The sequence below is a fragment of the Leucoraja erinacea genome, chromosome 3, assembly GCF_028641065.1.
Source record: "Leucoraja erinacea ecotype New England chromosome 3, Leri_hhj_1, whole genome shotgun sequence".
Lineage (NCBI taxonomy): Eukaryota > Metazoa > Chordata > Chondrichthyes > Rajiformes > Rajidae > Leucoraja > Leucoraja erinaceus.
This window is the reverse complement of record NC_073379.1, coordinates 9,890,212-9,903,762: the sequence shown is the minus strand read 5'-3', so window position 1 is coordinate 9,903,762 and position 13,551 is coordinate 9,890,212. Positions and strand designations below refer to the sequence as shown.

At 45.5% G+C, this 13,551-nt stretch overlaps 1 protein-coding gene across 1 annotated transcript in view; it reads left to right on the top strand.

Annotated features, from left to right (window-relative positions):
• The window catches only part of LOC129693724 (ribonuclease T2-like), a 42,050-nt gene extending 29,316 nt beyond the window's left edge, over positions 1–12,734 (top strand). Inside the window, exons 6-9 of the mRNA XM_055630502.1 lie at positions 1,682–1,768; positions 5,329–5,362; positions 6,508–6,552; positions 12,696–12,734. Coding sequence (XP_055486477.1) covers positions 1,682–1,768; positions 5,329–5,362; positions 6,508–6,552; positions 12,696–12,734 — 205 coding nt within the window. The remainder of the gene's footprint in view (positions 1–1,681; positions 1,769–5,328; positions 5,363–6,507; positions 6,553–12,695) is intronic.
• The last annotated feature ends 817 nt before the right edge of the window (positions 12,735–13,551 follow it).

Here is a 13,551-nt window from a genome sequence, read left to right as displayed (position 1 = left end):
GGCACAGTGGCGCAGCGGGTAGAGTCACTGTCTTGGAGCTCCAGTGACCCAGGTTCAATCCTGACCTCGGGTACTGTCTGTGTTAAAGAAGGAACTGCAGATGCTGAAAAATCGAAGGTACACGAAAAAGCTGGAGAAACTCAACGGGTGCAGCAGCATCTATGGAGCGAAGGAAATAGGCAACGTTTCAAGCCGAAACCCTTCTTGTGACTGAAAAGGGCTGGGGGGAGGTGGGGAGAAGAAAGGAAAAAGGAGGAGGAGGAGCCCGAGGGCTGAGGGAGAGGGAGGAAGGGGAGAAGACAGCAAGGGTTGACAGAATTGTGAGAATTCAATGTTCATGCCCCCAGGATGCAGACTCCCCAAGCGGAATATGAGGTGCTGTTCCTCCAATTTCCAGTGTTGCTCACTCTGGCCATGGAGGAGGCCCAGGACAGAGAGGTCGGATACGGAGTGGGAGGGAGAGTTGAAGTGCTGAGCCACCGGGAGGTTAGGTTGGTTATTGCGGACCGAGCTGAGGTGTTCGGCGAAACGATCGCCAAGCCTACGCTTGGTCTCACCGTTATAGATCAGCTGACATCTAGAGCAGCGGATGCAATAGATGAGGTTGGAGGAGGTGCAGGTGAACCTCTGTCTGTCTGGAGTTTGCACATTCTCCCTGTGGCTGATGGATTTCACCCGGCTGATCCAGTTTCCTCCCAATTTCTAAAGTCACCTTGATGGTGCCATTGAGTTGTGTATGCATCGCTGCAGCAATAGAATAATTAGTGGTTGGGGTTGCGCTGAGAACTAGTATAGACTGAATAGGCCAAATGTCCATCTATTCAGATATTTATAGAGACTGGTAGAGTTGTAAAGTACAGTGACAGGCCTTTCGATCCACTTAGCCCATGTTGACCAAAGTGCCAAACCAAGCCGGACCCATTTGCCCATATTTGATTCATATTCAGACAGTCAAAAGAGACCAGTTCTTGAGTAACAATCACTGCTGGATAAACTCAGCATGCCAGATAGCCTCTGTGAAGGCAAATGGACAAATTATGTTTCGGTTCCTGATCTTTCTTCAGACTAGAGAAGGGTCCTGATCCGAAAAGTCATCTGTCCACTTTTCCCATTCAGATACTGTTTGGTCTGCTGAGTTCCTCCACCAACTTGTTTTTAACTTCCTCTAAACATTTTCTATCCTTATGCCTGTCCAAACGTCGTTTAAATCCATCTCTACATGACCTCTATCAGCTTGTTCCATAAATGTAGCACCCTCTGTGTGGAAAAGGTTGCCCCTTAGGTCCCCTTTAAATCTTTCCCCTCTCACCTTAAACCTATGCCCTCATGTTTTAGACACCCCGAGGTGAGAAAACAGTAACTTTATTGCCTTCTTTACTCCAGTCCCACCCTATCCAGTCTCTCCGTATCATTCAAACCCTCCCAGTTACATCCTCATGAATCTCTTCTGTAACCTTTCCAACTTAATGACAGCGTTCCTATAGTTGAAATTATTCCTAAATATTTAGTTGGAATTATTCCTATAGTTGGGTGACTAGAAATGTGCAATATAGTCCAAGTGTGGTCTCACCAACAATATCTTTCAAAGAGAATTTCTGTTTCTCCTTCAATTCATCTTTCAGCTCTGCAAATCGAGAAAACTGCATATTGAAACATTGCTGATCCTAATCTCTTTCCACAGGAGGCATGAGTGGAATACACACGGAAAACCAGCTGCTCAGAAATTATCAGTGAGACAGTACTTCCTGAGAGGTCTGACCTACTACAGGTGAGGACCTGATGTGTGTATCCCACTGACTTGCAGCCCCACCGCCACCACCCATGGGGAGAGAGAGACAAAGTGAGGGAGGGTGGCAAAGAGACAAATCTATGGAAGGAGGGAGAGAGATCGAGGCAGGGAGATGGAGAGAAAGTGAGAGTCAGAGGCGGAAGGAGGGAGAGGAGGAGAACGGAAGGAGAGAGAGTCGATAGAGAGAGTAAGTTACAGAGGGAGAGAAAATGAGAGGGAGAGGGGAGATTGAGGACTGAGAGCAAGAGATGGGAAGGAAACGATGGAGAGGGAGGAAGGACAGAGTAATAATAAGGCAGAGAGAGAGTGGGAGATAAAGGATGCAGTGAGGGACAGAGAGAAGGGGGAGGCGCACAGATGCTTGACAAAAAGACAGATGTAGGAAACAGAGGCAGACACAGAAAAGAGAGGAGAGGCAGACAGATGTGAAGAGATAAGGGAGAGATATACAGACAGGGAGAGGGAGATGGAGAGGCAGAATATAGATTATACTAGACTAAGTGGGACCCGTTGGGTCCCATGTTCACACGGGAGGGTGTGTCCCCCAATGCAGTATGGGTACTGTGGCTGAAGGGACTGGTTAGTATGGACATTGTAGGCCAAATGGATTCTTGAGGGGGCAGCTCAGTCACTCAAGCCTGATGTGCTGGCAGCTCACTAACGGCTGGTGGACTAACAGTTGACTCACGGCCATTCTTTGAAATTCCACTTCAAGCAGGGTATAAGGCAACCAAATTCAGGTGCAGTTTCCTACCATTTCAAGCAGCATAAAACCACTATAAAACCACAAAAAACACTACACTCACAGTTCAGTAGACATTCAGTGTGTTCAGTTGATTCACAGCTCAGACAGTCGTGACCTCTCTCTCCCCATCTTGCAGAAACTGGGCCACACCCACACTTACAGGTTTTATAATCGCTCCCCCTCCAACTGGAAGGGGTGTGGCCTTCATGGCATGATTGACATTAGAGAGATTCTCAAAACACTAACTCTCTAACACTTTTTTTAAACACTAACACCACTTTTATTTTTAATTGATGGGCCTCTGCACCTGATGAGTGGCGAGGAACTGAGTAAGATGGTCAAAAATCACAGCCGTAAGTGGTAGCGTTTTATCTAAAATCAACATTCGTGCAAACAGAAGTTGTCAGGTTTCCACCAACAACAGCCATTTTCTTTTTGCCGTGCAGCATTTGGAAGCAGATACCACCACCAACAACACCCATTTATTTACTAGTGCAGCCATTTAAAAGCAATTACCACCACCAGCCATTTGTTTTTACAGTGCAGCCTTTCAAAGCAGTTACCACCACCAACAACAGCCATTTTTTTTGCAGTGCAGCCTTTTAAAAGCAGTTACCACCACCAGCCATTTTTTTTTGCAGTGCAGCCATTCAAAGCAGTTACCTCCACCACCAATAGCCATTTTTCCCCAATGCAGCCATTCAAAGCAGATACCGCCACCAACAACAGCCAATAGACACTTTTTGCAAGCATTTTAGAACCAATAGACACTTTTTTGCAAGCTTTAGATCCAATTGAGACTTTCTACAAGCATTTTGGAACCAATACGACAATTTTTACAAGCATTTTAGAACCAATAGAGACACTTTTTGCAAGCATTTTAGAACCTATAGACACTTTTTTGCAAGCATTTTAGAACCAATAGAGACACTTTTTGCAAGCATGTTAGAACCAATAGACACTTTCAGTTACCACCACCAACAACAGCCATTTTGTTTTACAGTGCAGCCTTTCAAAGCAGTTACCACCACAACAACAGCCAGTTTTTTTTTTTTTTTGCAGTGCAGCTTTTCAAAGCAGATACCACCACCAACAACAGCTATTTATTTACCAGTGCAGCCATTTAAAAGCAATTACCACCACCAACAACCGCCATTTTTGTCCCAGTGGAGCCATTTAAATGCAGTTACCACCACCAACAACAGCCATTTATTTGCAGTGCAGCCTTTCAAAGCAGTTACCACCACAACAACAGCCAATTGAAACTTTTTGCAAGCATTTTAGAACCAATAGACACAAATAGAGACGCCCTCTGCAAGCATTTTAGAATGAATAGAGACTGCAAGCATTTTAGAAATTGCTATTGGACCTCCGGCTAAAGCAAAGGCCGGGGAAATAATCCCACCACTTAATTAACCAGGTTCCCAAATGTAAGAACTATTTTTTACATATAACATTTTTGTTTTCAAATCATTGTAACTCTATTTTGATTTTTAATGCCGAGTTAAAACCTCATCCTGTGGGAAGGGCTTGAGGCAGCTGGTTTCATAGTATCTTCAATGTTGGTAGGTGCTGTCCTTTCATATGGACCGCTTACAACTTGGTGCTCGGGTTCAGAGTGCCCAGTCAACTATGGCCTCTGTTGGAAAATGACCCCCACCCTCCAGTCTCCATCGGCCAATGATTTGATGGACGCGGGGGTCTGGACCAATCGCTGACAAGTCCCCCCCCCCCCCCCCCCCCCCCCCCAGCAATGGCATGTCCGTTATTTGACTTTTCGGCTGAGCGGCATTCGGTTAGTTGGCTTGTAGGCGACGCAGCCTTTCGGTTAGCTGGCGTTTCAGCAAAGCGCCCATTCGGTGAGTTTACTTTTAGGCGACGCTGCCTTTCGGTTAGTTGACTTTTAGGCATCCTGCCCTTTTGGTTAGTTTGCATTTAGGCATCCTATCATTTCGGTTAGTTGGAGTTTTGACTTTGTACGCTTTTGATTATTTGGCGTTTTGGCTTCGTTTCCGTTCGGTTATTTGGCTTCCACTTCTTTACTTCGGCTTCTCGTCCTTTGACACCACCCTCCATGGCATTATCTACAGAGGAATCTTGGGGTGCAAGTCCATAGTTCACTGTAAGTAGCAGCACAGCATGGATCGGGAGGTAAAGAAGACATACAGCTTGCTTACCTTCATCAGTCAGATGTGGATTTTAGAGTCAGGATATCATGTTGCAGCTTTATAACTCTTTAGTCAGGGCACATATGGAGCATTGTGTGCCGTTCTAGTCAGATGAGGTGTGTGTGTGTGGGGGGTGGGGTGGGGGGGGGGGGGGGGGGGATAAAAGGTAAATGAGGGACGGGGATGGGAGATAGTGGGGGTAATGGGGCAGATGAGAGATAGTGAAAGAAATTGGCTGTACTGGGCTGTGGGAGGGGGAACAGAAAAGAGAGAGAGGGCACGGGGATATTATTTGATATTTGTCAATTCAATGTTCATACCATTGGGATGTTAACTCTCGTGTAGATGGACAGAGAGGTGCACAATGCAACAGGAAGACAGTTCCGTTTTCTGTCACAAATAGTTGCTTGTCTCCAATGTGATTGTGTGCCAAAGAGGGAGAATGTGTGGAGTGGTGGGAATACGGAGAGGGGCTCGTGGCTCAATGGGGAGTAAGCAGAGAGGGTGAGGAATGTGGGGATGGTTTGTTGGTGAGGGAGAGGAAGGGATGCAGGAATTTGTATTTATTTACCAGTGTTGAATGTTGATGTGCAGCGGTACAAAACTATTCTTTGTTTGTGTTGCAGAATTGTGCAAAAGTGTACAAGAACAAAACCAGCGGTAAGGCATGCTCAATGAAAGGTTCTTTGTTGCAAGGTGTTTGTGTTCTGAGATAGGGACCTAGCGTTATCAATGTACAGGTACCGCTGGCACCGTTTCTTGCCCCACCCCCCCCGACCACACCACGTGTTGTGTCTCTCCCACCCCCCCCCCCCCCCCCCCTCAGCATTGTATCACCCCTCCCCCGGGTCATGTCTCCACTCCACGTCGTATATCCCCCCCGTGTCATGTCTTCCCCCTTCTCCATGCATAAAATGTTACAAAAACTCATTGGAATCTCCTGCATCTTATCGGCCAGAGGTATCCCAGGCATTCCTTTTGCCCTCTAAATTTCCTTTATGAACATCCTTGACAATGATATTGGCAGGACTCGAGGGCCTGAGCTATAGTGAGAGATTTGGTAGTCTAGGACTTTATTCCATGGAGAGCAGGAGGATGAGGAATGATCTTACAGTGAGTATAAGATCATGAGGGGACCCAGAGTAGGGGAATCAAGAATTGGAAGCCATAGGTTTAAGGTGAGAGGGGAAAGATTTAATAGGAACCTGAGGGGCAACTTTTTCACACAGAGGGTGGTGGGTAAATGGAATGTTGGGTATATGGATGGTTACATGGATAAGAAAGAGGGATATGGGCCAAGTGTGAGTAGGTGGGACTAGTGTAGATGGGGCATGTTGGTCAGCATGGGCAAGTTGTGCCTATTGGCCTGTTTCTGTGCTGTGTGAATCCATTATTATAAATGTGCCCTGCAATCTCTGTACTCCTCCAGGGATACACTTTGTCCCAGACACCTACACCTGACCCATGCCTCCTTTTTCCTGACCTTTTTAGGAAGTTTCTCTGCAGCTTCAATTTACCTTTTGTGCTTCCCTTTGCCGGTTCTGTAGTGGGATCCTGAACCTGAAATGTTGGATCTGTTTCTTTCTCCATACACGCTACCTGATTTGCTGAGGTTATTTATGGTTTTCTATTTTATTTCAGATTTCCAGCCAATCTGTCATCCAGTAATACTCGCTGATGTAAAATGCGTTTGGAGCAGTCGGCACTTCCCTCTCCGAGTTTCATTAGTTTGTCATCGTCTTTTCTGTCTGAAGGATCAGTTGGTCAGTCCACTCCTGGTAACCTTCACTTTCCTTTGTTCACAGGCAGCCAAAATGTGCTTCATGAAACTGTCAGCTGTGAAAAGATGTGTAAGTATTGTCCTAGAGATAAAAGCTCACAACCAGCCCATAATCCATGTTCTCCAGAAATCTAGCAACCTCTGTTGTGAATGCCCTCAGTGGCTGAGCTCCCACCTACCTGTGTGAAGAAATCTAAAGAATGGCCACCAATGAGGACAGCTATTTTTTTCTGATCTCAGTGCTCAACATCCTGTCCCAACTTGCAATCCCAACAACCCTCTACTTCTATATTTCTCAACAAGAGGAAACAACACAATAAATGCCCTCCCAATGCCCATAATACATATGCAACTCACTATGAGGTTATTAAAAAAAGAGGAAGAAAGATCCTAAAGGGAGTTAGAGGCAACTGTGGCTGACAAGGGAAGTTGGGGATGGAATAAAATTAAAAGAAAAGATGTATAACATAGCAAAGAGTAGCAGGAAGCCAGATGATTAGGTAACTTTCAAAGGACAACAGAAGGTAACAAAATGGGCAATACGGGGTGAAAAGATGAAGTACGAGGGTAAGCTGGCCAAGAATATTAAGAAGCATAGTAAAAGCTTTAGGTATGTTAAGAGAAAAAGATTAGTAAAGACAAATGTGTGTACATTGAAGGCAGAAACAGAAACAGAAATTATTATGGGGAACAAGGAAATGGCAGAAGAGTTGAACAGGTGCTTTGGTTTTGTCTTCACTAAGGAAGACACAAACAATCGCCCATATGTACTGGAGGACAGAGGATCTAGGGAGACAGAGGAACTGAAAGAAATTTGCATTAGGCGAGAATTAGTACTGGGTAGACTGATGAGACTGGAGGCTGATAAGTGGCTGACAGGATGTGATAAGTGAAATGGATGAAGGTATCCATGTCAGCACTCTACCCCCAATACCATGTGCCCTAATTTTTCCCACTAATCTCCTATGTGGGACCTTATCAACTGCTTTCTGAAAGTCCAGGTACACTGCAGCCACTGGCTCTCCCTTGTCCATTTTCCTAGTTAGAAACATAGAAACATAGAAATTAGGTGCAGGAGTAGGCCATTCGACCCTTCGAGCCTGCACCGCCATTCAATATGATCATGGCTGATCATCCAACTCAGTATCCCGTACCTGCTTTCTCTCCATACCCCCTGATCCCCTTAGCCACAAGGGCCACATCTAACTCCCTCTTAAATATAGCCAATGAACTGGCCTCAACTACCCTCTGTGGCAGAGAGTTCCAGAGATTCACCACTCTCTGTGTGAAAAAAGTTCTTCTCATCTCGGTTTTAAATGATTTCCCCTTTATCCTTAAGCTGTGACCCCTTGTCCTGGACTTCCCTAACATCGGGAACAATCTTCCTGCATCTAGCCTGTCCAATCCCTTAAGAATTTTGTAAGTTTCTATAACATCCCCTCTCAATCTTCTAAATCTTCATCTTCAAAAAATTCCATAAGATTAGTCAAGCATGATTTCCCCTTCGTAAATCCATGCTGACTTGGACCAATGCAGTTACTGCTATCCAAATGTGCGGCTATCTCATCTTTTATAATTGACTCCAGCATTTTCCCCACCACCGATGTCAGGCTAACTGGTCTATAATTCCCTGTTTTCTCTCTCCCGCCTTTCTTAAAAAGTGGGATAACATTAGCTACCCTCCAATCCACAGGAACTGATCCTGAATCTATAGAACATTGGGAAATTATCACCAATGCATCCACAATTTCTAGAGCCACTTCCTTAAGTATCCTAGGATGCAGACCATCAGGCCCTGGGGATTTATCAGCCTTCAGTCCCATCAGTCAATCCAACAACATTTCCAGCCTAATGTGGATTCCTTTCAGTTCCTCTGTCACTCCAGGTCCTCTGGCCACTACTATATCAGGAAGATTGTTTGTGTCCTCCTCAGTGAAGACAGATCCAAAGTACCTGTTCAACTCATCTGCCATTTCCTTGTTCCCCATAATTAATTCACCTTTTTCAGTCTTCAAGGGTCCAACTTTGGTCTTAACTAATGTTTTCCTCTTCACATACCCAAAGAAACATTTACTATCCTCCTTTATATTCTTGGCTAGCTTATCTTCGTACCTCATCTTTTCGCCCCGTATTGTCTTTTTAGTTATCTTCTGTTGTTCTTTAAAAATGACCCAATCCTCTTGCTTCCCTCTCATCTTTGCTACATTGTACTTCTTCGCTTTAATTTTTATACTGTCTCTGACGTCCCTTGTCAGCCATGGTCGCCCCTTACTCCTCTTAGAATCTTTCTTCCTCCTAGGAATGAACTGATCCTGCACCTTCTGTATTATTCCTAGAAATACCTGTTATTTTTCTTCCACTGTCATCCCTGCTAGTGTATCTTTCCAGTCAATCTTGGCCAGCTCCTCCCTCATGGCCCCATAGCCCCTTTATTCAACCTTAACGCCGACACCTCCGATTTACCCTTCTCCCTCTCCAATTATAGATTAAACATGACCATCACTATCTTCTAATGGCTCATTAACCTCGAGGTCCTTTCTCAAATCCAGTTCATTACTTAACACTAAATCCAGAATTGCCTTCTCCCTGGTAGGCTCCAATACAAGCTGTTCTAAGAATCCATCACGAAGGCACTCTACAAAGTCTTTATTATTTCTATAACAGCATATTCTTGAATTTTACCCAACTATCCATATCAGGCTTAATCAATCTGGTGTTCTCGTCTTTGTAAATATCGTGTCACATTTGCTAACTTCAATCTACGGGATCAGTTCTGGAATCTATGGAATTTTGGAAGATGACAATCAGCATCAACTATTTCTATCATTGCATCCTCCAAAATCTTAAGGAGAAAGTTATCAAAATCTGGGCCAGGTTGCCGTTGTAAAACTGAGCTGAGAAAAGGATCGTACAGGCAAATGTGATCAGTTTTAACTTAGCATCAGGTTCAGCACAAGTATTATGGGCTGAAGGGCGTATTCCTGTGCTGCACTGTTCCATGCTCTATGTTCATTCCCATAGCTTTCCTTCTTAGTTTTAAATACCAATGCCAATTCCTCGCCCAGGCTGCAGTCGTTAACTATATTGCTGCTAATGTTTTGTTGTCGGTTCACAGTAGATAGGTTAACAAAGTTAGTGCAGATGGAATTGGAAATAATGCACTGAAATGGATTTAGAATTGATTATGGGACAGAAACCAAAGAGCGGCATGAAAGGATTACACTCGGGATATCGAGCTGTGACCAGTGGGGTCCAGTCCCGATCATTCATGGTTTGGCTGAGGGGACCAAGTATCATCTGGCCACATGTGCAGATGATACACAATGGGGTGTGATTGTGAGTAGAGAGAAAGATGAAAAGTGGCTTGAAGCAGACAAGCTGAGTGAGTTTGTAAAAATGTGCAATACTGCAATACCTGAAAAGCAGGTTTGCCACATGGTGAGAGACTGGGCAATGTTGATGTTCAATGGGACCCGGGTCATAGTTATGGAGTCATACAGTGTGGAAACAGGCCCTTCGGCACAACTTGCCCACACAAACCAACATGTCCCATCTACATGTCTCACCTGCCTACATTTGGCCCATATCTCCCTAAACCTGTCCTATCCATGCACCTGTCCCAATGTTTCTTAAACGTTGCGATGCTACCTGCCTCAACTACCTCCGGCAGCTCGTTCCCTACACGCACCACCTGTGTGAAAGTTACCCCTCAGGTTCCTATTAAATCTTTCCCCCCCTGACCATAATCCTATGTTCTCTGGTTCTTGATTCCCCTACTATGGGTAAGAGTCTCAGTATGTCTACCCAATCTATTCATCTCTTGATTTTGTACACCTCTATAAGATCACCCCTCATCAACCTGTGCTTGAAAGAATAGAGTCTGAGCTTGCTCAACCTCTCCATATAATGACGACTCATAAACTTCAGGCCCCTGAATCTTGGCAACATCCTTGTAAATCTTCTCTGCACCCTTTCCAGCTTGACAACATCTTTCCTGTAACATGGTGCCCAGAAGCGAACACAATACTCTAAACGCGGCCTAACCACCTGCAACATGACCTCCCAACTTCTATACTCAACACTCTGAAAGATGAAGGACGTGCCAAAAGCCTTTTTGACCACCTTATCTACTTGTGTTGCCAATTTCAACGAACTATGTACCTGCACTCCTAGATCTTCTGCTCTACAACACTCCCCAGAGCCCGACCAGTCACTGTGTAGATTCTGCTCATGATTCCCAAAACCTCACATTTCTCTGTATTGAATCCCACCAAACATTCCTCAGCCCTCCTGGTCAACCGATCAAGATCATGCTGGAATTTTTGACAACTGTCTTCACTATCTACAATACCACCTGTCATCTGCCAACTTGCTAATCATGCCATGTACATTCTCATCCAAATCAATGATATAGATGACAAACAACAATGGGCCCAGCACTGAACCCTGAAACACACACAGGCCTCGAGTCCGAAAAGAAACATTCCACCATCAGCCTCTGCTTCCTAACATAAAGCTAATTTTCTATCCATACAGCTATCTCTCCTTCGATCCCATACGATTCCCGGTGTTCCGAATGTGACCTTCATTACATCGGTGTCACAAAGCATAGACTCAGCAACTGTATTGCCGAATGCTTGAGCTCAGCCCATCAAAGCTGACTGGATTTCCCAGTTGCTAACCATTTTAATTCTCCTTCCCATTCCCACACTGACTTCTCTGTCCAGGGCCTCCTCCACTGCCAGAGTGTGGCCACACACAAACTAGAGGAACAGTACCTCATATTCCACTTGGGTAACTTACATCCCAATAATATAGACATTTAATTCTCCAATTTTGGGCAGCTTACAAAACTCCCCCACATTCTTCCCCCCCTTACTTCCCCCAGTCCATCTCTCTTCCCTGTGCTACACCTGGACTCACAACCATTTCCTACCCATTTCCTTCCAACTACATTCCTTCCTCTAGCTTCACAATTCTCAACTCGTCTCTGGCCTTTGTTCAACCATTCGCCTATCAAACAACCCTCATCTGTAACTACCCGAGACTCAATGGCTTTATCCAAATTTCCCCCCCCCCCCCCCCCAGAGGGATGATGCCTGTTTGGGGTCAGGATCCTGCACCAGCTCGCTGCATGATATATCCAAGATAGCTGATGATACCAAGCCAGGAGGATGCAGAGACTTCAGGGAATCTAGACATCGGGCAAAACAATGACAGATGGAAAATATGTGGAGAAAGTTGGGAAATTGAAAGGTGATGGTGTTGGGAGAGGTCCAAGTGTGGAGTCCTTGCACACCAAACACTGAAAGTTCACATTCGGGTAGTGAGCTATTAGTTGTGTGTTGGGCTACATTTGAAGAGGATTGCTCCAATTCTATGGGGCACTGATGAAGCAGCACCTGAAATATGTACAGATCTGCTGTCCCTGCTTGAGGAAAGGTTACCCTCAATGGAGGGTGAGCCACATTGCTTCACCAGGTTGAATCGTGGGTTGAGATGGGGTCTGGCTTGTTCCCTGTAGAGAGACGAACGAATATACTCGGCCCTAAACCATCTCTGGTTTCCGTGATCTCATCGAAACACAATTTTTATTGGATATGATGTGCATTTGATGTTTCCATTGCCTTCAGTTTAAAATAAAACTATCCCCCACTCTCTGCCGCCTGTCCATGCTGCTACCCACTCTAACCCCCTCCGGTCTAAGTTCCACTCAGCATTGAGGGTAGGACTTCACCAAACCCATCCTGAAAGCCCTCTCAGAGTTTGAATAGTCAGAGGATGGCAGGAGAGAGGGACAGCAGAGTGCATGGAGGGAAGGGGATTGACAACAGCAGAGATGTTTCAGACGAGGAACTCCAGTGATGTGGGATGCGCTGCCTGAATGGAGCACAGCAGATTCACAGCATTGAGCAAAGGGAACTGGAGAAAGTCTGGACTGTGGGGTGGAATGGGGAGTTCGACTCAGCAAGGATATCCACCATCAAGCTGGAACAAGCCTGATGGGCCAAATGGATGCCTATCATTCAATGATTCTCAAATCCAATCTGGAATTCGGGAGGGGGAGGGTATGTGGGACTTGTTCCCTCCCTGTGGCAGGCTTTCCCTCTCCACGGTTCAATCGTTGATAATCTCTCCTTATTTCTGCTCCTGATGTCCTAACTTTGGTCCGTCCACTCCTGGTAACCTTAACTTTCCTCTCTCTGTTTGCAGGTAATCATCTATGTGAATGGGGTGAGTATCAAGTCCTGAGTACAAAAGCGAACACTCCATCCAGGGAAGAAGTCCACAACTAAGCGCTGGTGGGGAGAAGTGATGTTGGTAACAAGACAATGGGGGGGGGGGGGGGGGGGGGGGGGGGGGGGGGACAGGAAGGTGTGGGTGAGAGTAGAGAAACAGAGAACTGGGAGGCAGAGTGAGGTGAGAGGTGTACGGGGATAGTTTGGGGGAGAGTGTGAGAGAGACAAATAGGTAGGGAGGGAGGGAGGAAGGAGAGGGATATAGAGAAGAGAAGAAAGAGTTGCAAAGATAAATGCAAGGGTTATGGCCACATAGTGCAACACAGAACCCTCAGTCCATCATGTCCATGGCACCATCAAGGATCCATCTCCCACCACATGGTCTGTACCCTACTCAGTCTTGGTAATTCAGGAGCTCATACAAATGTTTCTGCCTCCCCCATCCCCTCAAGGAGAGCATTCCAGATTGCAACCACCCTCTGAATGGATAAAAGTCTTCCTCAGATCCTCCTTAATTCAACACCCTCTGGCCCTAGACACGTGTATCATTGGAGAACATTTCCTACACTCTATCTCATACAGCATGGATACAGGTCCTTCCACCCAACCCGTCCACATCGACCAAAATGCCTCATTAAGCAAGTTCCATTTACCTGTGTTTGGCCCATATCCATCAACGCCTTTCCCATCCATTTACCTGTTCATGTGCCTTTTATATGCTGTTATAGTTGCTGCAAGAATGATCTCCACTGGCACCTCATTCCATTTACCCAACATCCTCTGAGTGAAAAATTTAGGCTTCAGGTTCCTATTAAATCTTGCCCTTTCTC